Here is a 20881-nt window from a genome sequence, read left to right on the forward strand (position 1 = left end):
GGCCGGCGCTGCTCCTAGAGCCCGGGCCTCACGAGCCCCAGCCGCTGCCGCGGGCGCGCTGGAAGGCGAGCCGCGGAGACCGGCGCGGGCCGAGCGGGCGGCGGCGGCGGAGGGATCCGCAGCGACGCCGGGCGGGGCGCGGGGCGGGGCGCGGGCGGGGCCTGGCGGGGGCGGGGCAGCGCGCGGGGCGGGGGGCGGAACATGTCTCCCGCCGCAGGAAGATGAGGCAGCGGCGGCGGCCGCGAGCGTAGCGGGCCGGACCGAGCCCAGCGACGCGGGCGGCGGGCACCGCGAGCTCCTCACACGCCGCCCCCGCCAGCGTCCCGGCCGCGCACGGGCCCCTCGGGGCGGGCCGCGGGGAGGGCCGGGCCACGCGCGCCGCTGCCGCCGCCCACGCGCGACCCTCGGGGGCCCGGCGCGACGCCCCTTTGTCCGGGGGGGCCGTTCATGCCGCCGCCCCCCGCGCACTGCGGGCCGGGCAGCGCCGAGCAGGTGAGCACGCCGGGACTGCGGGCCCCGTGGCTTTGTGCGAAGTTGGTCGCCCCCCCCCCCCGCTCCCGCCGCCCCCCCCCCAGCCGCCGCCGCCGCCGCGGGCCCGGGGAAGTTGGGGCGGGGGCGCCGTCCGGGAGTTCGCCCCCGCCGCGCCGCGGGCCGGGCGTCATTGTTCTCCAACTTTCGGCGGCGCGCCCCCCGCCCGCCGGGCCGCACTTGGCGAAAGTTTGCGGCGCGGCGGGCGGGGCCGCGGCGGGGCCCCCTCCGCCGGCGCCGGAGTTGGTGGGGGGCGGGGGGGCGGCCTTTTGTCTGGCGGGGAAGGTGCGGCGGCGCGGCCCGCGGGCGCAGGTTGAGGGCCGGGCCGGGCCGGGCGGGGGGGGGGGCGGGGGCCGCGAACATCTGCTCCGCGTTAGCGCGGCCCGGGGCGGCGGCGGCGGCGGCCCGGCTTCAAAGGCCCCCGGGCCGCGCGCCTGCACCGGCCGCGGCGGGGGGGTGGGGGCGGGGCGCGGCGGGCGGGGCGCGCGGGCGCGGGGGCCTCCCCCTGGGGCCGGCGGCCGGGCCCTCTGCGCCCCGAGCCCGTTTCCAGCCCCCCGAGGTCCGGCGACACCCCACAAGTTTCCAGTGCCCCCCCTCCCCCGGGTCGGCCCTGAAATCGGTTTCAACCACCCCACAAAAAAGTGCGGTTTCGTACTCCTCAACAAAGTCAGTTTCACACGCCCTGCGAGAGAGGGAGGACTTGGGGGAGGGGGTGCGCCGGGGCGGCCGTTTCACACCTCGCCCCTGGTTGGCAAACAAAGCGGGGGTTCCTCCGCTCCTGGAGTTGGGTCTCCCTCGACCTTGGAACCCCCTCTCCCTCGCAGCCTCCGTGGTTTCCGTGGGGCCGCCCCCAGCCTGGGAGCTCGGCACCGAAGCCGGAGGGGCCCCGCGCTCAGTCCGCGGGACGACGGAGACATATTCCGTTCCCTTCTCTGGGGGGGGATGGGGCCAGGCAGGTGACTCTTCACCCCCGTTGTAGAGCCGAGGCCCCTGGGACCGTGCGGGGGAAACCCTGGTTTGGGGGACCCCCTCTCCACCCCCCTCCAGCGGGAGGCAAGGGATGTTTTCAAAGTTGCTTAAAAATAATTCCCGGATACGTCGTGACAATAAAACAACCTAGGATTGTTTTTTGTTTTTTTTTTTTTGAGTTCTGTTGTTTTTCTGTGTGGGGGTAGGAAGTTAAGGGTGGAGGGAAGCTTCGTAGGTAGGTCTCTGCACAGGGCACCCCACCAAACTCCCTTGCCTTTTTTTTTGTTCGAGAGTTCTTTTTGCTTTTGAGTTTGGGGTAACCTGGTTTTCAGCACGCTGTGACAGCTGCTCGTGGGGGGGGTCACAAAATTTCCCCTGGGATGCAGCCTGGGCCCCCCTCCCCCTTCCCTGGCGGGTGTGGGAGAGAGGCGGTGGGGAAGCCTGTGTGTGTGGGGGGGGGTTGGAACGGAGAGAGGTGGGGAGAGGGGCGGGTTCTGGCCTACTGGGGAAGGGACCACTCCCACCCTGCATCCAGTTTAAAATTTGCAATCTGATTCCCTGGTGGTCTTGGAGGGAGTTTAGGGAGTGTGTGTTTGCAGGTTCCCGACCCCCACCCCCACCCTCCTTCAGACTCCCTGAGGGCTCTGGGGAGAGGTCTCCAGGGGCCCAAACCCAGTCCTGCCTGCCCTGCCCCCACCCCCAGGGTCGTGAAGGGGCTCCTTCTGGGAAGACCCAAGCCCTCGGGGCCTTTAGAGGAAGGGCTTTTTAAATAGCTCCCCCGTTCCCCATCTGTCTGCCTCTTGTATGGGTCACTCAGACCTCTTCTTTTTCTCCGTTTTTCTGCGTGTCTGTCTCCTCTGCTCCTGTAGGGCCGTCTCTAGGGCCGAGGTGCCCGTCCTGCCCCCGGAGCCCACCGTTGCCACTGGAGAATGAACCAGCCACAGAGGATGGCACCCGTGGGCACGGACAAGGAGCTCAGTGATCTCCTGGACTTCAGCATGGTAAGCCAGGGCCCTGCCTTCCTGGGTGCCTCCTCTGCCTCAGTGTGGGTCTGCGCACCCAGGGTTCCTGGGAAAGAAGCTTCCGCCAGAAGTACCCCAGCAGTCAAGAGCCGAGCCTCAACGTTGGTTGGGCGGAGGGGTCTGGTGGGGGGCTGGTTGGGGGAGTTGGGGTGCATTGGTTGTGGGTAAGCAGCGGCCTTGGTCTTCTGATCTGGAAAATGGGTGTGATCAGGGTTATTTATTGCAGCGTGGACTCAAAAAGAAAAAGGTGCCTAGCGCCAGGTGACGGGTGTGGGGGCCCTTTCGAGTGAGGCAGGGACACGGGTGTTGGAGGTCTAACACCTCGGTTATTCATCCGCGTGGCGGCTCGTGCGATGGTCGGTCGGGAGGGGAGCAGCGGGCAGGCAGGCAGAGATCTGGAGAGTGTGGGCATCCCAGGGTAGCAGGAGCTGCTGCTGTCACTGCTGTCCTGGCTGTCACAGGGAGGCAGGCCCGGGTGGCAGTCTCCCTCACGCTTCCCGGAACGCCTGTGTCCTGCCTGGCTGGACGGAGTTTCCCAGGGGTGCTGGCTTCCCGACGTCACACAGCTCAGCAGGGCCCGGTGAGGCTGGGAGCCAGAGCTCCCTCGGTGACTGGAGCCGGGGCGCCTCGTGAAGGACCAGGGGGCTCCGTTTGCCCGTCTGTGCCATGGGCCACCTGTCCCAAGTGTCGGGGTGGCCAGCGTTTTCTTCAGAAACTCCGCACCGTGCGTGTGCACGCACGATTCATCCGTCCCGCTCCCGCACCTCCCAGGCAAGCGCTAGACCGATTTGAAACGTTGGGGGAGGGTGCTTTCGGTGTGAATTCACTCCTCTGCCAGTACGAGGCCCCGGCCACTGAGGCCTGTCGAAAACAAAAGTCCCCAAACCGAAACGACACCAGCCGTCCTGTGGAAAAACACAGCCCACGGGACAGAGGGGCTACAGCTCCGGAAGGGCCGTACTGGTACTTTTGAGCCATTTTTAAGCTCCGTTTTATTTTTGCTTTCCCGGCTGAGTAACCTAGAGTGCGGTTCAGTTTTTTTCTTTTTTTTTTTTTTTGTTAAACTGACAAGTCACAGACTATTGGGCTGGAACAGACTGGGGTGGGGGTGGGCACGGGTTCAGACCTGGCCCCTTCGCCTCATCTGTCCAGGAGCCCTGAGCCCCTGGTTCCCCTGCCCCTTGTGCTTGGTGGGTCCAAACATCTCTCACGCGCGCGTGTTTCCAGCTCACAACCCATTTCACAGGTGAGGAAATTGAGACTGAGGGTTAAGGTGTTCTGTGCCTCCCCCGGAGGGACCTGGGAGCTGGATTTCCATGCACCGTCCGTGCTGTTGCAGGGAGGGAGGCCGCTCCCCGGCTCGTCTCCCACCTCCCCTTCTGTCCATCTGGAGCTGCCCCCTCCCGCCTGCCTCCGAGAAACTGAGCTGATTTACATTTTTTAAAATAGCCGGGTTCAGACTGGAAGAGAAGACCTCCAAGGGGAAGGCTCGCCGGGGCCGGGTCACGGGAAGTGGTGGGAGAGGCGGCCGTCACAAGGGGAGGAAGGAAGGTGGGAGCCACGGTGTTACAGCGGGCGCTCCCCGAGCAGGCCGATGAGGGGCCGGGGCCGTGCCGTGGGCATCGCTCGTCCGGTGACGCGGCTCGGTAGCCCGGAGGGAGGTAGCACTGGCAGAGGCTCCCGTGCGCCCACGGTGCCCTCGTGTGATGGGGTTTCCGCCTCCCACGTACTCAGGGCCCTGAGCCCATTTCACGGAAGAGAAGGCAGGCTGCAGGGTACGAGGGGCCTTGTCAGTGCCCCGGTGGCAAGTGCCACATCCGCGGAGCCCCTGGTACCCTAGAGGACAAACCAGGCACTTGGCGTGGGGCCCCCGTTCTCCCAGGGGCTTGGTGACTTCCGGTCCTGGCTCAGGCCAACCCATCTCTCCTTGCAGGCCTCAGTTTACCCAGTGGGACAGGGCCTTTTCCGGGAGAACAGGGCCCTGGGGAGGCTGGGCCAGTTGAATGAGCACAGCCACGCCCCCAGGAGGGGGCGCAGACCCACTGAGAACCTGCTTCCCGCCAGGCTCCACGCCTCCCATGAGGCTCTGCTCCTGCGCCCGCCGGGGCCAGGTGAGCACGTGGCCTCCGTTTCCCTCCTGTAGAATGGGGCGTGGGGACAGGACCCCACTTACCGGGGCCCTCCCCAGGCTTGCTGTGCTGGCCTGAGAGTCCTGCCCGCAGGCCCCCTGCCCTGACCCCCTGGGGGGTGGGAGGTGGGAGGTGGGGGCATCAGCAGGTCCCCGATGAGCCCCTGGCCCTGATTCCACCCACTCGTGATCACTCGGGCCCTAGGTGGAATCTAGAGAACCTAGACTCGGTGCAGGGATGGGACAGGTTTTGTTTTTGTGTGGCAAAGGGGTTTGTTGATGTTGGGTTTTCCGGGCTCATCTTGCTAAGCTGTTTAATCTCCAGGGACTTAACGCCGATCGTAAACGGGGGTGGGGGTGGGGTAGGGGCCGGAGGCGCTAGGGAGAACCGCTCAGTCACCTGTGGGGGGGGTGCTGCAGCCTTTCCCACATCCCTCCAGCTTTCTGTCCTTCCGGGCCTCAGTTTCCCTTGATGCCTAGGCTGGTGATGAGGGTCCCGGGTAGCCACTGAGTGCAGAATCTGGCACGTGGGGGACACTTGGCCCGGGCCACCCTCCTCCCGCCCAGTGGCCGGGCTGCGTGCTGCTCAGGGTCAGGGGCACACGGGAGGTGCTTCCGGCCTCGGGGAAGGCCTGAGCTCCCCTGCGCCTCGCTGCCCCCATGCTCGTGGAGTGTGAATGATCCAGCTCCCTCAGGAGGAAACCTAAGGAAAACTTGGTGTCGTTTCTAAGGGCCGATAAGCCATTTTAAGTGCGGAGATCGGTGACGCCGGCCCCAAGACAAACTGCATAGACAGCGGAGATTTGGGGGTTTGTTTTTCTGGTGGTGTTTTTTTGTTTTTTTTCTTTTAATGGTCATCTTTTAAGTAAACTCCCAACCCCGAAGCGAGGCGTCTGCTCCCCCAGCCGGGCGCCCTGACAGCTTTGAAACCCTCCCAGATCTCCATCGCTGGCACAGGCTGTGCCTTCGGGCTTTGCTGGAAGGGCCTTTTCTGCGTGCAGTGTGGGCCTTCTGCCTTCTCTCCCCTGGGGTCTCCCGTGGACGGCCCAGCCCCCACACTCACTTCTCTCTTTCTCCCCACAGATGTTCCCGTTGCCAGGGGCCAACGGCAAGGGCCGGCCCACCCCCCTGGCTGGTGCCCAGTTTGGAGGCTCAGGTAGGACTCCGCTGCCTCAGGGCGGCACAGGGCGGGGGTGCGGGACCAGAGGCACTCAGACTCGGAACCAGAGGAGGAGGTGTTTGGGGGCGGGCCGCTGGGGGTGGGGGGGCTGTGTTACAGTGGGGCACACGTGAGGTGAGGACTGGAGCCTCCCAGGTCCCCGTGGCCTCAGCGGGCCTTGGGTCTCCGTTGAAGGGGGAAACTGAGGTCCAGAAAATACGAGACACGGAATCTAGGTTGTGCTAACTCTTGCTCACCTTGTGAGTCCGGAGAAAGGCCCAGCTTCTGGCTGTTTTTTTTCCAAGCTTGTGTTACGAGTCTCTCGTATACAGGATCTGACACTGGGGTGACCAGCCATCCTGCCGAGGACCCAGGGGTGTTCCCGGGATTGGGGATTTTGAGCATTCAAGCTAGGTCTTTGGCAAACCTGGACGAATGGGTTACCCTCCCCGGGCACTGAAGGCCCCTGACGTGGTTGGGGGGAGGGACAGACGGTTCTTTTCTGCTCAAGGAACACACAGGAGGCGTCAGGGAGGAGACTGTCTCAAAGCCAAGGTGGTCGGGGACAGTCTCTAAGTGATGTTTGAGTGGAGACCAAAGGGTTCAAGGCAGAGGGTACAGCTCTTGCAAAGGTCCTGGGGCAGGATCTGGGTTGACGTGTTAGAGGAAGAGAGAAGGGGCTGGTGCAGGTTGTTCAGGGCCTTTGGGGTCTCCGGGAGGACTTGGGCTTTTGCCTAGGAGGTGGGAGCCGTGGAGGGCTCTGGGCAGAGAGCGATGCCTTGTGCACGTTGAGGAGTCTACCCTGTTTGGTGGGATTTGGGGGAGCCCTTCAGGGAGATGAGAGGACTTGGGCAACTTGGCCATCTTTCTGGGGTCTCAGGATCGGGACCGTGTCTTTCTGTGACTCTGGGATTTGGAATAGAAGATTCTTTCTTGGAGTCGTCCGTGAATTCCGTCGGGGCGTCCCGTGTGCTTTGGCTGGAGGAGGGGGTTTTCAAGGGTGGTTTGTGCTCAGCCTCCCCCCACTCCCCCCAACGAAGGGAGGGACGTTGTGCTGTGTCCTCCCATCCCCCGCCGGTGCTGGCCTTCCCCTCTGCCTGAGGAAGTGGCTTGCAGGGCTGGACAGAGTCCTCTCTGGGATACGGAAGTCCCCACAGGCCATCCCGCCCCCACCCCCTAGAAACCTCACCCGGGAGCCGGCGTGCTACCCTTTCTCTGCTGGGGGTACACGGTCAGGCCCTGGGGGCCTCCTGGGAGGAGGTGCATGGCACAGGCACGTGTCCTCGTCCTTCCCCTCCCCCGGGCCGCTGCCCCCGCTGCCTTTTCTCTTCAGTGTCCCCTTGGACAGCAGCCCCGAGTCCCCGAAGCCGAGGGGCGCCTCCAGCCTGGCCTGCCCTCTGGCCCTGCCCCGACCGCTTTGGACGGGGATGGTCTTGCCCCGTCTCCCCTCCCCCCCCCCCCCCCCCCGCCCCCTGCCCTGGACGGATGTCCTGTGGTTGTTCCGGCCCGAGTCCTCACTGCATAGGGCACCAGGGCGTGGGACGGGGAGCCCCAAGACCCGAGCTTCGAGGCCGCTCCTCACTGCCGCCCCAGGCACAGGACGTGCTGTGTCACCTGTGGTGGGCGGCATGACTGAGCCTCAGTTTCCTCATCTGTAAAAGGGCATCTGCCTGTGGCCAGATGATTCAGTGAGCTTGTGGGCGTGAGTGCTTTGTAAACAGAGATGGGGGTGTGTCTTGGGACCCTCTGGGCCCGGGACCGGGGGGGGGGGGGGGGGGGGGGACCGGGGAGCCGGAAGCAGGGGCCGGCCCCCACCGAGGCTTCTCCCTGCTGGCGCTGGAGGCCCGGGAGAGGGGCGGGTCCCCCTCTGTCGGGAGCGGGGGGCCCGGGTGTGTGCTTGCAGGGGCTGCCAGCGGCTGGTGGCGCGCCGGCCCCGTGCCCCTTCCGGTCCTGCCGCCTCGTCCTGGTGTGGCAAGCGGTCCGTGGTGCCGGCCTGGTGGGAGGCCTGTGAACGTGGCTCAGGTCGAAGGTGAGTGGTTGCGGAGTCCGGCGGCAGCCGTGTTTGGGGGTCCGTCCGCGCGGTCTTTGTTTCGGAAAAAAGAGGGAAGTGGAAACAGCCTACCGGAGGTGGAATTTTCTGGTTAGGATCCGGGTGGGAAAACGCCGAAAGGGCGAATACTTGTGTTGGCCCCCTTGCGGGAAGGCCTGGGGCGAGAGCTCTCTGGCGCCAGAAACGGGGGGCCCGGCTGCGCGGGGCGTCAGGAAGTGCTTGCCGGGCAGGGGACAGCTCGTTCCCGCGTGGCTTCCCTGGCTTGCTGCTTTGCGCGCTTGGGGACAGAACACGCGCTCAGGGTAGGTCTCCGGCACTCGGACAGACGCTGCGCACCAGGCCCCGGTGAGGGCTGCGCCGGCACTGGCTGCCGAAGGTGTCCCTGGTGAGCTCCCGGCGAGAACGTCCGTCCGGGGCCCTGCGCTCAGCCGTCACTGTCCTCAAAGCTCTCCGGCCCGGTAGGCGACCAGGAATCCGCCGTTTCAGTGGGCGTTTACGTGATTAAAGACGGTTGGCTGGCCGACTTTTCAAAAGTGTGTTGGCCGTGAGTTCTTGATGAATTTTCCGTTACCGTCTTGAGCCCTTTCGGGAATCGATCATCTGTTTTGAAGTCCTCGTCGATGGACAGGAGCTTGCGAAGACCTGTCCCGGAGGTCGAGTGCAGCCCTCTCCCCCTGCGGCGGCCTCGTCCGTGGTGCGGGAGCTGACCTCGGTACCGCACGGAGTCGTCCGGTCTCCTGTGCCGTGCACGCGCGTGTCTGCACAGGTGTGCGGGGGGGGTCCTGTGCGCCTCACCCCACGTGTGGCCCGTTGACCCACCGCCTGTCCCCACTGCACTGGCGACAGCTGACTTACCATCATCCGGCTCACGGTTTTGTCACGTTGAGAACGTCGCGTGTGCGAAACCGTACGGCACGGAACCTCCTGAGATTGGCTTTTTTTTTTGGCCGAGCGGGATTCCCCGGAGACCTGTCCAAGTTGCCGGCCGCATCGCTTCCTTCTGTGTTGTTGCCCGACCAGCGGGACGCCGGGAGCGATGACACGTGTTGGTGACGACAGCCTTCGGTGGTTTTTGCGTACTACGCTCCAGGCGCAAAGCCTGGACCCTGCGCGAGTCCTCACAGGGAAGATGAAACTCCAAGTGTATTAACCGTCCCGAGAAACCACCCAGCGCTGCCTCTCGGCAGCTTCCTTTAGCCCTGCCCCGTGCCGCTTGTGTGATTTGCGAGAGTTCTTTACGTAGGAAGGACGTCGGTCTTTTGTGACCGGGGCTGCAGCTTTTTTCTTAATTATAGCTTGCTAACGGTGGAGAGTTTTAGCACGTCTCGGTGTTTTACGGTTATTTTTACGTTGTCGGATCTTGTTCGTTTGCGGGGTCCTACCCTGGGTGCCACTTCTGAAAAATCCTTAGGCGACACGGTCCATTCAGCAGTGCAGACGTGAGGGTCGTGGAGGCGCCTGCTCCTTGCCGGGTCAGGCAGAGGAGTGTGTGGGAACGCTGGAGGAGGGCAGGAAAGCTTCTGGCCGTCCTGGGTGGAGCAGACACGCGAAAGTGGGCGGTTAGTGATCTAGGTTCCCAGCCGTGTGCACACGTGGGCTCACCTTTGGGACTGCTCATGACAACCCCCTGCCCCCCCAGCCCTGGTCCTGGTCCTGGTCCTGGTCCCGGCCCTGGCCCCGGGCCTGGGCCTGAGCCACTGATGGAGAGGCTGGCAGAGGGCACGTAAGAGCTTCCGGGTGGTTCCGAGGAGGGCCTGTCCTTGGTAGAAGCACGTGCCCTCGAAAGGCCGGGCCCGGGACATCCGGACCACGCCCCCTTTGTGAAGATTGACCACGTACCGGTCACAGTGCAACATCTGACGAACGAGAAGGAAAGACGGGAGCACAGACCGTGTTCTGTGGTAACAGGGCAGTGAAATGAGAAGGAGACAAGAGGCCGGAAAGTAGAAAAGGTCTGGCCGCTCGGAAAGGCTGAAATTCCTTTTAACCTGCCTGTTGGGTTAAAGCCGGCACTCAAACCCGCAGGTGGGCTGGACTCGCGGGCATGGCCAGAGTCGTGCTCGGGGGAAGGACCACTCGCCAGGACGGATCAAGCGGAGAGAAGCGTGTTGTGTGTCAGCAGGAGACTCGGGCCCGGGACGCCTCAGGGTGGTTGGAAGGGCGCGTCCTCGGGTGCGGGCGGGCGGGGCAGCCGTGAACTGTCTGTGGCCGCCCGGTGCTCCCGGGGTGCCCCGGTCCCCCCTCAGCTGTGCCTCCGCAGACTCTCGGGAATAATCCCTTCGCGCCCGCTCCCACCCCACCCTGTGAAACTCACGGGGACTCTGGGAGGAGCTGTCTCCACAGCACTGTTTCCCGGGTTCCTTCCCCGTCCGTGTAGGTTTTTTGTGTTGACCCTTAGGGCTTTAAGAATAAACCTTGCAGGTTCGCCTGGGGGGGGCTCAGTCGGTTGAGCGTCCGACTTCGACTCAGGTCATGATCTCGCGGTCCGTGAGTTCGAGCCCCGCGTCGGGCTCTGTGCTGACGGCTCGGAGCCTGGAGCCCGCTTCCGAGTCTATGACTTCCTCTCTCTCTGCCCCTGTCCCGCTCGTACGCGCGTGCTGTCTCTGTCAGGTGTCAAGTGAATAAAATATTAAAAGAAAAGAATAAACCTTGGGAGCTGAAGCATGGGGCGGTTGGTTCTTGTGTGCTTTTGTTTTTCCCGCCCCTGCTCCTCCGGTGAGGGTCGTCGAGGTGTCGGAGAGGTTTCCGTGTGGTTTGCTTCTACCGGGTCGACACCCCTTAATGATTCGCAGTTTTGCCTGGGTTTCGTTTTCTGGGTGCAGCGGGGCCATCCTCCGGCGCCTGCTGTCGGCTCGTCGGCGGGGCCGGGTCTGATGCAGGCTGTGGCTCTGAGATAGATCTTCCCGTGTGCGCACGTGTGTGTGTGTTTATCAGTCTCGGGGCGTTGCCTTCTGGTCACACGTGGCCATCCGTGAGTGTGGTCAGGGCGTCGTGGTCCGGCCCTCGGCGGTCCTCCTCTGCCATGTCCTGGCACTGTCCTCGGCCCTTTTTCTCCCCTGGGACGTTCCTCACTTTGCCCTTGTCCCCAAGGGGCGTGGGGCCCGTGCCTGGACCCGGCTCGGGAACAGTCTCCGACGGGCGGGACCGCGGGCGCTGGGGAACCACCCTCCGCCCTCTTTGCCTTGGATGCTTTCTCGAGCCACATTTGGTCCTGCAGCGATGGGCCTGTTGAGGTTGTGTCCCTGCCTCCCGTCAACTGTGGCGTTTTCTCAGGAGAAGATCTCGCTTCGGACACGTTTGAAGGTGGCTAACGCGTTAGCCTTCCAGGAGCTGCGCGGCCACGGGTCGTGGTGTGTGAGCAGGCAGGCCCCATCTTGGTTCCCGGCCTGCTTGGTTTTCCTTCTCGTTCTTCGTCCTCGGTTAAGCTGCCTCCTCTCTCGTCGTGTTCGCTTTCCTCCAGACTTGGTTCTGCCGTCGGACTGCTCTTCTCCCCCGGACTTCTTCCCCTCCCCCGCTCGCTGTGTGTGCGCGTGCGCGTTCGTTCCGCTGGCCACCAAAATGCACGTCTCGTTCGTTACTTCTTAGACCCACTTGTCGTTTGTCTGGAAGAGGTGCTCGTGGCGTCAGGCTCCCGTGGAGACCTTTGGCTTCCAGGCAGGGAGCGGGTGTTCGTTCCGCGACTGCCTAACGCGAGGCGGCCGGTGCTGTGCCGGGTGTGGCCGGAGCCTCCTGTTGTTGCCACGGCGGCTGCTCTGTCGTCGTTCGCGGCCTAGAGGTGTGACGCGCGGCCCGATCGCGGTTTCCACGCGTGTCGCGTCCAGGACCAGGCACGGCGCCGGCTTCTCCGGCGTCCGTGGGTCGGGCCCGTGTGCGTGCCGGCCGCCGCGAGGCACGGCCCGTGGAACTCCCTCTGTGGGGTTTTCGTGGGCGATCCGGCCCATCCTCCGGGAAGGCGCCTTGGAGCCAGGCTGCCCCACGCGCGTCCCGACACCCCCGGGAGGCTCTGCCCGGCGCGTCCGCCCTGCGCTCCGCGGGCCCTCCTGCCCTGGTGCGCTCTCCTTGCCGTGCTCCTGGCGGGCGTGTGCCTTCTGGAATTGGCTCTGGGAGGTCGCGCCGTCTGCGGCCCCGCGGGTGGCTGTTCCAGGGTTTGTAATACCGCGGCAAAGCTCCCGTTCCCAGCGGGGAAACCGGACGCCCTGTCCTGTGGGGCTGCCCGGCCGTCGGGGCGCCGACCCTGCCGCTTGGGCTCTTCATGCCCCCGCTTCCCCACCCGCGAGGCCGGGAGGCGGCCGCTGCCTCCGTGCGGGTTCGCCTGGCTGACGGCCGCCCGCGCCCACGTCTCTGGGGCCGCCCTGGCCCGTCTTCTGCGCTCAGGACCGCGTGTGCGGTGCTCGTCCCTGTCCCGTTTGGGGTCGTCCGCGAGCCCTCGGGGTCCGGGCCCAGGAATGCTTGGTCGGCTGCGCCTCGGAGTCCGGTGTCGCGGAAGGCCAGCTCTGTGGGCGTGGGTCTCCCACCCCGTCCCTCCGTGCGTGGTCCCCGAGCCCCGTCCCTCCTGCCCTCCCGCGGCGTCCTTCCCGCCGCTGCCGCTGCCGCTTTGCGGGCTTTCTGTCTCCCTGAAACCTCGTCTCCACGAGCCGCGCCAGCTCCGGGCCTTCCCTTGAGGGTGCCTCGTGGCTGTTGCTGACGTTGCGGATCTCCCGGAATCTTGGTCTTTCTTCCGTGTTCCACGCGTGTCTCTGTTTTGTGTCCGTTTCCCGCACGGAGGCCCCAGGTTGGGGAGGTTCTCCTGTCCCCACACTCGGATGGATGCCCCATGGGTCCCCCTTGAGCCTGAAGCAGGACGAGGGTCTTTCCATTAGGAGTCGGTCACGGGTCTGAAATCCACGGGGGGCCCCGTTTCCCCGTGTATCACATAAGAGTGGGATCCACAGGAGGGCTGCGGGCTGCTGGGGCCGGGGGCGGGGGGGGGGGCAGAGCCCCTGGCTTGGGGTCCTCCTGGTCTTGGAAAGGGTGGGGCGTGGCCTCAATTCCCTGTCTGTCTCCGATCTGCTTCCTCACGGGTTGTGAGCAGGGGCCCCGCTTTCTTGCCCCCACTCGGGGCACCTGCCCCAGCCGCCCGGAACCTGGTGCCTCTGGTGGGAACGTCAGTGCCTGGGGTGTGCACGCTGCTGGGCTCTCCTGCTGCTGCTGTTTTCCACGCCGTGTCTCCTCCTTTCCAGAAAACAGCAGGGGGTGGGGGGCGTTAGGTGGTCTCCGGTCGTGGCCAGCCCTGGAGACCTTACTGAAATGTGAAACCATGCAGCCCAGAAAACCAAGTGTTCCTGCAAATGAACAGGGCAAAGGATGAAGCAGAGGGCCGGGAACGCGGAGGCTAAGTGAGCCTGGGTTCAGGCCTCGGCCCACTGCACCCCTCGCAGCTTTCCTCCAGCTCCAGGATGACACAGGAATTGCAGGGTTAGCCCCCAAAATCCCAGGAAGAGAGGCCTCCCCTGGCTCGTGGGAGTGCACGGCCCCAGTCTCCAAGTCCAAATTGGTGTCGGTTTTGCCCCCACACGAGCCCCTCGGTGCTGCCCGACGAGCCCCCGGCTTGGGAAGATTTTGATGGTGAGACAGAAGGGCCCAAGGGGGGCTGACGGGCCCAGCGTGCACCGGCCGCCTGGGGAGCTGGAGAGGGCGAACTTCCCGAGCGTCTGCCAAGTGGTGGTTCTTAAGGCGTCTTTTTTTTTTTAGGTTCATTTAACCTGAGAGCGAGCACAAGCAGGGGAGGGGCAGAGAGAGAGAGGGAGAGAGAGGATCCTAAGCAGGCTCTGTGCTGACATCGCAGAGCCCGACACGGGGCTCAAACTCAGGAACCATGAGATCGTGATCTGAGCCCGAGTTGGATGCCTGACTGACTGAGCCCCCCCCCCCCCCCCCGGGCACCTGAGCTGGGCTGACGACCAGCTGGGTCTTGCCTGCCCCACGCCCCAGCCTCGCGCCCGGTCCCGACATCTGTGGGTCAGGCTTCTTTGTACAGAGTAACCAGCTTCAGGAATCTTCCTTCCTGCTGGGGTTGGCTGAGCTTCTCCATGAAGGGCCAGCAGCTAATCTGTTCTGTCTTTGCAGGAACAAACAGGCGTGGTCACGTGTCAGTAAAACTTTATTTACCAAAAGCAGGCAGAAGGGGTTTGTGGGGGTCCCTGGGTTGCAGGATGCCACCCCAGTTTGTGGGGAATCCAGCACATGCCGTGGGCCACTGGGTCCCAACCAGCGTTGCCGCCCCGTGTCGCCAGGTGGGGACCAGGGTCTGCCAAGGGCCCACCACGCCCCGCCCCCCCAACCCCCCCCCCCAGCGCTTCCGGTCCCCTGTCCTCAGAGCAGCCCAGGCAGGTTAAGTGGCACTTCAGGCCCGAGACGTGGCCCTGGCGGGGCACCCCTACCCTCAGCTCTGTCCCATCCCGCTCCTGCTCTAGTCTGAGGCAGCCTCTTGGCCCCGTGCAGCCGAAAAGAAAAAAGGCGTAAAAAAAATTGCAGTCTGACAGCAGCATTTTATTCTATTAGTACGTTTTAATTAGAACACGAACGAGGGGTGTCATGAATATTCACGATGATTATTAAAGTGTATGATTAATCACGTGCAGTGGGGGAGGGAGGGGCCGTCCCCGTTTTTGTCACCGTTAGAAGAGGGGAGGCCAGCGGCCCATGAGGGGTTTTTCCAGAAAGGACAGAACAACACCCGTTACCTCTGCCCAGAGCTCACGGGCTCTGTGGGTGCAAGTCCCTGGGCAACGGGTGCCCCTCAGGCTGCCGGGCTTCGCGGGGGCTGGGCTGCGGGTGCCGAGGCTGTTTCCTCCGACGTGCTCTGCTGTGGTCTCGGATGTGGCCTCCCTGCTCACTGTTGCGGGGTCTGCTGCCTCCAGGGGCACGTTGTGGATGCCCCGGCGGGTGGGGGCTGCTCCAGAAGGGGTGGGTAACTGGCAAGTTGGGTGCAGAAGGAGACCGAGGCTCGGGCTGCTGGCACTCTGCCCCAGGTCGCCCTGCCTCACCGGCCGCTCTGTTCCCAGAGCCCAGGTAGGGGTCCGGGACCTCAGGTACAGACCCTCAAACCTGGTGGCAAACGCTGGGTAGACCCCCGGACCGCGGGAGCCCCTGTGGGTGTGCCCCCGCCCCCACCCCAGCTAAGGCAGCCCCCCACTGCAATCGCGTTGGGATTTTTTGATTAGAAAATAAAACGTATGTGGGCTATATGAATATTCATTAGGCTGACGGATTAATATGCATAATTATGCAAATCCAACAGCAATTAAACACCAGCTTGGGGAGAGACGATTAACACAAAGGCACCGCAATAGGGTGAAATTTGAAAGGAGTTTCTGGTCAAGACGAGCGCGGGAGGCTGGGTGGGCTGGCGGAAGGATCCGGGCTGGGGTTCCTGCAGCCTCCCCCAAAGTCCAGCTGTGTCGGGTCCCGGGGCCACTGAGGTGACTCTCCTGGCTGAGACTTAGGGCCTGGGCACAAACCTCCACCCCGTCACCCTCCAGCCTGACTCCGGTCCTGTGGAGTAGGGTCTGTCCATACTCCTCCTGTTTACACAGGAGGGAGACTGAGGCATGTGGAGAGTGGTCCTGGGGCCAGTCTGGGGCCCCCAGACTTCTCTGCATGTGTTTGTCAGGCAGTGAGCTTTAGAGCCCCGGTCCTTAAGGGTCTGTGCCTACTGGGTGGTGCCTGGGAGTGTTAGGGGAGATAAAGGTCCCTCCCCGCCCCACCCCACCCCACCCCACCCCCCACTGCTACAGACCCAGGTCCTCTGCCTCTCTGGCTAACCCCCCTGCGCTGTCAGCCTCGGGGGTCCACCGGGCTGGCAGCAGCCCCTTGTCTCTGCCCGGACCTAACCGGGGCTCCACTCCACCCTTAAGGGGCTGCCGGCCTGTGTCTGGAAGGCAGTCGGTTGTGGCTGTGCTGTTGTTTCCACCGAGGAACGGCCCCCCCCTCCTGAATTGTCAGTGGTGGGAAGGGAGAGCCTCCCGCTTGCCTGAGACCAGAGGTTATCTGTCACTCTTCACCCGTTCACTGACGTCCTCGTGAACGTTTCTTCAGGGTCAGGAGGGACTAAGCCTGATGCAGAGGCCCCGGTCCCTTGCGGTCAGGGCTGGGCCAGAGGGAGAAACTAGGGGCTGGAGGGAGGAGGCTCTGAGAGTGAGGGCCCTGCCCGGGGTGGGCATAGTGGCTGGGGCCTTGACGGACGGGTAGGAGTTTGCCAGCAGAGGTAGCTGGTAGAATTAGTCTGAACTGTGGGTCTGAAGGGATGCTAGTTGCCGGGATGTCGGGGGCGCTTCCCACCAGGAGCAGTTGTTTCGTTTTTTAAGATTTTATTTTTAAGAGAAAGCACACATATGTGCACACGGGTGCGGTAGAGGGGCAGAGAGAGAGAGAGAGAGAGAGAGAGAGAGAGAGAGAGAGAGAGAATCCCAAGCAGGCTCCGTGCTCAGCTCAGGGCCCGACGCCGGGTTTGATCCCGGGACCATAAGGTCACGACCTGAGCCAAAATCCAGACTCAGACGCTCGACCAACTGAGCCGGCCAGGCGTCCCGTCAGCAGTTTAAATGGGGGCAGCGCTGGGGTTGGTGGGGCCCAGAAGACCCGCCGAGTCGAATGAGGGCTTGTCCCTGAGGCGGTGGGGACCAAAGCCACGTTTAGAGTCGAGCGGCGGCGACGGGGACCCTGACTCTCTTCTCTTGCCCTGCAGGTCTCGAGGACCGACCCGGCTCGGGCGCCTGGGGCACCGGCGACCAGAACAGCTCCTCCTTTGACCCCAGCCGGGTAAGGAACCTCTGTGAGGCCTGAGACCTGGCTTTCTCCTCTCCAGAGTGGGGAGTATATGGGAAACCGAGGCTCACGGGGAAGTCACGTGCCAGCCTGGTCTCCCGTGGCTTTGGGCTCAGACACGTGGGCTCAAGTCCCAAGTCGGGCACTCACTAGCCGCCTGCTTCCCGGAGCAGTTTCCCCAGCACCCCTCACGCCCGCGTGTCTCTCCGCAGGCCTACGGCGAAGGCACGCACTTCCCTGAGCCCCACGACAGCCTGTCTCCGTCCACATTCCTGGGACCTGGGCTCGCGGGTGAGTGTGCCACACGGTCCCCTCCCCCCCCCCATGCTCGGGTGTGGCCGGCACACTCCAGGCACCGTGCTGCAGGGGGCTCTCCTGGAGCGAGGACGCAGGTGGTTATGGCCTGGTGCCCACGGGAGAATGGGCTCGGGGTCCTGGCAACTCACGGAGGTGGTCCCTCCCCGCTGGGACCCGGGGGGGTACTGTCCCCTCGGTGTCCCGACTGTGGGATTGGGATGCTCACAGAAGCCCTCCGTACCGGCCCCTGGGACCCCCGGGGCCCGGGTGGACGGGCGGCCGTGCACGTCCCCACGACAGGGTGCGCGGCGCCTGTGGAGGGAGTGGGGGGCGGCGTCCGAGGACACGCTGTGCGGCGGGAGTCTGCCCGTTTCCCAGACCGGGCGGGTGGAGGCTGGCCCGGCACGTGGCCTCGGGTGGCCTGTGCACCTGCCGGGACGCCGGTTCCCTTCTGCCTGTTCCTTCCTCCCGCTTCTTCCTGACGTGGGCAGTTTCCCACGGCCAGGCCTGGTCACCAGGGCCCAGAGCCCAGCTGTGTCCCAGGCCCAGCACGTGGCACCCAGGCCGCCCTGGGCCTCATGCCGTCGCTGTCGGCCTCGTCCAGCTCCGCAGTGAGGCCGCGGTCCTCCCACCCTGATGTGCGGGCCCGGCGCACAGCTTTAGGTCCCTTCTCTGGGCCCACGGGGCTCGTGGCCGCACCTCTCCAGCCTCGTCCTGCCTCCCAGGGAGCCCCTGTTTGGTGCCTGCTGTGCGCAGGGCCCGGACCCCAACCCTGTTGCAGGGGAGCTGAGAGTCTGGGAGGGAAGCCGCCTTCCTGGGCCGAGCCCAGAGCCGTGGCCTTGTTGCCCTGCTGACCCCGGGGGCACGGGAGCCAGGGCACCACCGTTCACTCCCGGGACCGGGACGGACCCCCTCTGGCCTCTTGGGTCTTGGGGAGGTGGGACTGGGGACATAGCCCGTGGGGCATCCCCCCAGCAGCACCTGCTCCAGGAGCTGGGCTGAAATCGTAGCTTGAGAGGAAATCCAGTAGTCAGTTGAGCACTTGAATCCGTCACTCACGTCAAGGCAGGTTATGGTCTCCACTCAGTCGTCACCAGCGCCCAGCTTCAGCCTGAATCAGCTTTAAGGGGCTCGGGTCCTGATCAGCCTGGGCCTCTGCCTCGCGAGGCCAGGTCAGTGGTAGGTCCAGGCCTCCGTTGACATTGGTACCGTTGGGCAGGCTGCGTCCCCCCGGGTCCGGGCCTTGCCTGCCCACACAGGGGCCGCCGCACGCTCTTCAGGAGCTTGGGTGGAGCCCAGGGCCCTGGTGCTGAAGCTCGCGGGTGCACGGGACCCCGGCCTGTCCCCTGGGAGCCCAGCACTCTGCGGAGTGGACGCCTCGGGACCGTGAATGGAGAAAACGGAGGCCAAGTGCAGATCCCTGCCGTCCCCCCTCGGGGGCAGCACATGCGGGGGCCCCCAGCCGTTCGCCAAATCCTCTGCAGGTCATCTTGGGACAGCATCTGTCCAGACCTCTGGTCGTCCCCGAGCCTGACGGGGGGACCAGGGTTCCTCCAAAGCCCCGTTGGTGTTGCGCACCGATCCAGCGACTGCTGTGTGCAGGCACGTGCCTGGCGGTGGGTCAGCCGTTGGGACGCGCCATCCCCGGGGTCAGCTCCCAGTGAGTCTTCTCTCTTCCAGGCAAGGGCAGCGAGCGGAGCGCATACACTGCCTTCGGGAGAGATGCGGGTGTTGGCGGCCTGAGTCAGGTGAGGTCTGGGGCCAGGGCCCCTCTGCTGGGTCCGCTGCTCTGGAGAGTGGAGCAGGGGGCTCCCGTCACGCGTCTACCCCACCGCCTCTCCCCCGCCGGGGCTGTGACTGTAAACAGACGCGTCACGGACCTCTTCTCCTCTGCAGGAGGTTCCCTGGTTGAGCCGAGAGCCGGTCGGCTGCAGTACGGCCAGACCCCGGGAGGCCGGCGGGCTGGGTGTGGACCGGGCGAGGGGGTGCCGGGGAGGCCGCGGCCCCTGTCCCGTGGCTCCCCGACCTGGGGTGGTCAGTCTATAGGGCAACAATGGTTTCGGGGGTCACCGTGCACGGCTGGAGGGTCTGAGAGACATGTGCCACCCCCAGGTCGCGGGCGGGGACGCTGAGGCCGGCCTGCAACCCGCCCCCCACGCCCCCCCCCACAGCCTCCCAGGGAGCCCCCGGCGCAGGTGAAAGCCCCACGGCGCTGACCTAGCTGAGAGGCAGGGCGGCAGTGACCAGCCCCCGTGTCCCAGCGTGGCCCCCGGCCTGGGACTCTTCCAGCTCGGTGCGGCCGGGCCTCGTCCCGGTTGGTGCCACCTGTCTGCGTGCCGTGTCCCCTCAGGAGCGGTAGCGGGTGCAGCTGTTGAGGGCCAGCCGGCCGCTGGGCCCCGTGCGCTGTGGGCGCAGCCAGAGTGCCCGCCGTATAGACAGGAAGGGTGAGGCGTGGAGCGGGCCGCTCACCTGAGCTGCGGAACCGGCTCGAACCCCGGTCGTTTCTGCCCTTGAGGAAAGGAAGTCTGTTTCAAATTAACACGCGCAAAACGAAGCCGAAGCCGGTACCTTTAAAAAAACAAAAAACGCGCAGAGTGAAGCCACCAGGTTTCTCTGACGCCTCGACGCCCGGCGTCCTAGAAGGGCCGCGGTTTGCTGGCAGCTTTTCTTTCTCCCTCTTGGGAAAGGGCCTGAGGCTTACGGTCGCTCACGTCTCAGATCAGAGAAACGGGACCGGTGTCGGGAGGGGACCGTGCCGAGCAGGGCAGGAAGGGGCTCCGCTGAGGGCCGCCGGCACCCCTCGGGCGGCTCCGAGCAGCGGGGCCGGATGCCGGCCCGGCGCCCCACGATGACCTCTCCCTCTCGTTCCCCCCAGGCTGGCTTCCTGCCCAGCGAGCTGGCCCTCAGCAGCCCGGGGCCACTGTCCCCTTCGGGCACCAAGGGCGGCTCCCAGTATTACTCCTACGCCGGCCACCCTCGGCGGAGAGCCGCGGAGAGCGGACTGGGTGAGTGGGGACCCCGCCACCCCCCAGCTGCTGGCGGGGCCTGGCTGGAGGGACGGGTGGTAGCGGGGAAGGAGCGGGTGCGTTCGGGCCCCGCGTTGGGAGCGTCTGCCCGGGCACGCCTCGTGCAGGGTCTCCTCCTGGTCCTTCGGCGCTCGGCTCTGGGCCAGCAGCCCCGTGACCCGCCCGGTGTGGGTTTTCCCTGCCGCCACATCGTGGCCTTGTCACGCTTGGGGACACCCGCCCGCACCGCGGCACCGTGCTTGGGGACGCTTTAAATGGCGGCAGGACCCACGAGACCCAAAGATGCAAGACTCCGGGCACTCAGTCGGCCGTGAGGAGGACCCGGTTTCCAGAAGCAGGGCGCTGCCCAGTTCCTCCTCAGCTGGGCCACGTGTGTTGGTGGCTCACGCTGTCCCTGTGGTTTGCGTCCCCGAGTGGCCGCATGAGCCCTGCACGTAGAGATTTTGGGTCCCTGAGTTGGGCAGTCGGCGAGTTTGCAAGGGCGGGAGCCAGGAAGGTGGCAGGGAGGGACGGAGCAGAGACCTGGGCACGCGGTGGGGGCAGGAGGCGCCCTGAGGACCCCTGATTCCCCTTGCTCCTGACAGACACACAGCCCAAGAAGGTCCGGAAGGTGCCGCCAGGTCTCCCGTCTTCGGTGAGTCGCGGGGTCCCACGTGCCACGTTCCCGGGCTCGGGGTCATCCCTCTGGGGGTCCACCGCACGTCAGCGGGGGGGAGGGGGTGGCCCCCAGGCTGGAGGTCGTAGCTGTGACAGCTGGTATGCAGGAATCCAGGACATTGTTTCTCGGGTCTAGCTTGGATTCCTCCTGTAAGAGCCACGTGGCACTTGTGGGCAAGGCACCTTGGGTTGAGTGTGATGGGGTCGCGGGGGGCACCCTGGGGGCCCAGGTCAGAGAGT

The 20881-nt window shown here is 65.1% G+C and overlaps 1 protein-coding gene across 16 annotated transcripts in view; it reads left to right on the top strand.

Annotated features, from left to right (window-relative positions):
- Positions 1-386: 386 nt before the first annotated feature.
- TCF3 (transcription factor 3) overlaps positions 387-20881 on the top strand; it is a 30799-nt gene continuing 10304 nt past the window's right edge. For 12 of the 16 annotated variants that reach the window (XM_047100808.1, XM_047100809.1, XM_047100810.1 and 9 more), the window contains exons 1-8: positions 387-492; positions 2367-2498; positions 5731-5803; positions 16582-16655; positions 16874-16952; positions 18639-18706; positions 19834-19963; positions 20569-20618. In XM_047100808.1, coding sequence (XP_046956764.1) covers positions 2427-2498; positions 5731-5803; positions 16582-16655; positions 16874-16952; positions 18639-18706; positions 19834-19963; positions 20569-20618 — 546 coding nt within the window. In that variant the 5' untranslated portion in view covers positions 387-492; positions 2367-2426. The remainder of the gene's footprint in view (positions 493-2366; positions 2499-5730; positions 5804-16581; positions 16656-16873; positions 16953-18638; positions 18707-19833; positions 19964-20568; positions 20619-20881) is intronic. The other 4 variants (XM_047100800.1, XM_047100801.1, XM_047100802.1 and 1 more) reach the window with 1 other exon arrangement.

Source organism: Lynx rufus, unplaced genomic scaffold (assembly GCF_022079265.1).
Source record: "Lynx rufus isolate CCGP_SWC_20201006 ecotype Redwood Valley unplaced genomic scaffold, mLynRuf1.p SCAF_53, whole genome shotgun sequence".
NCBI lineage: Eukaryota > Metazoa > Chordata > Mammalia > Carnivora > Felidae > Lynx > Lynx rufus.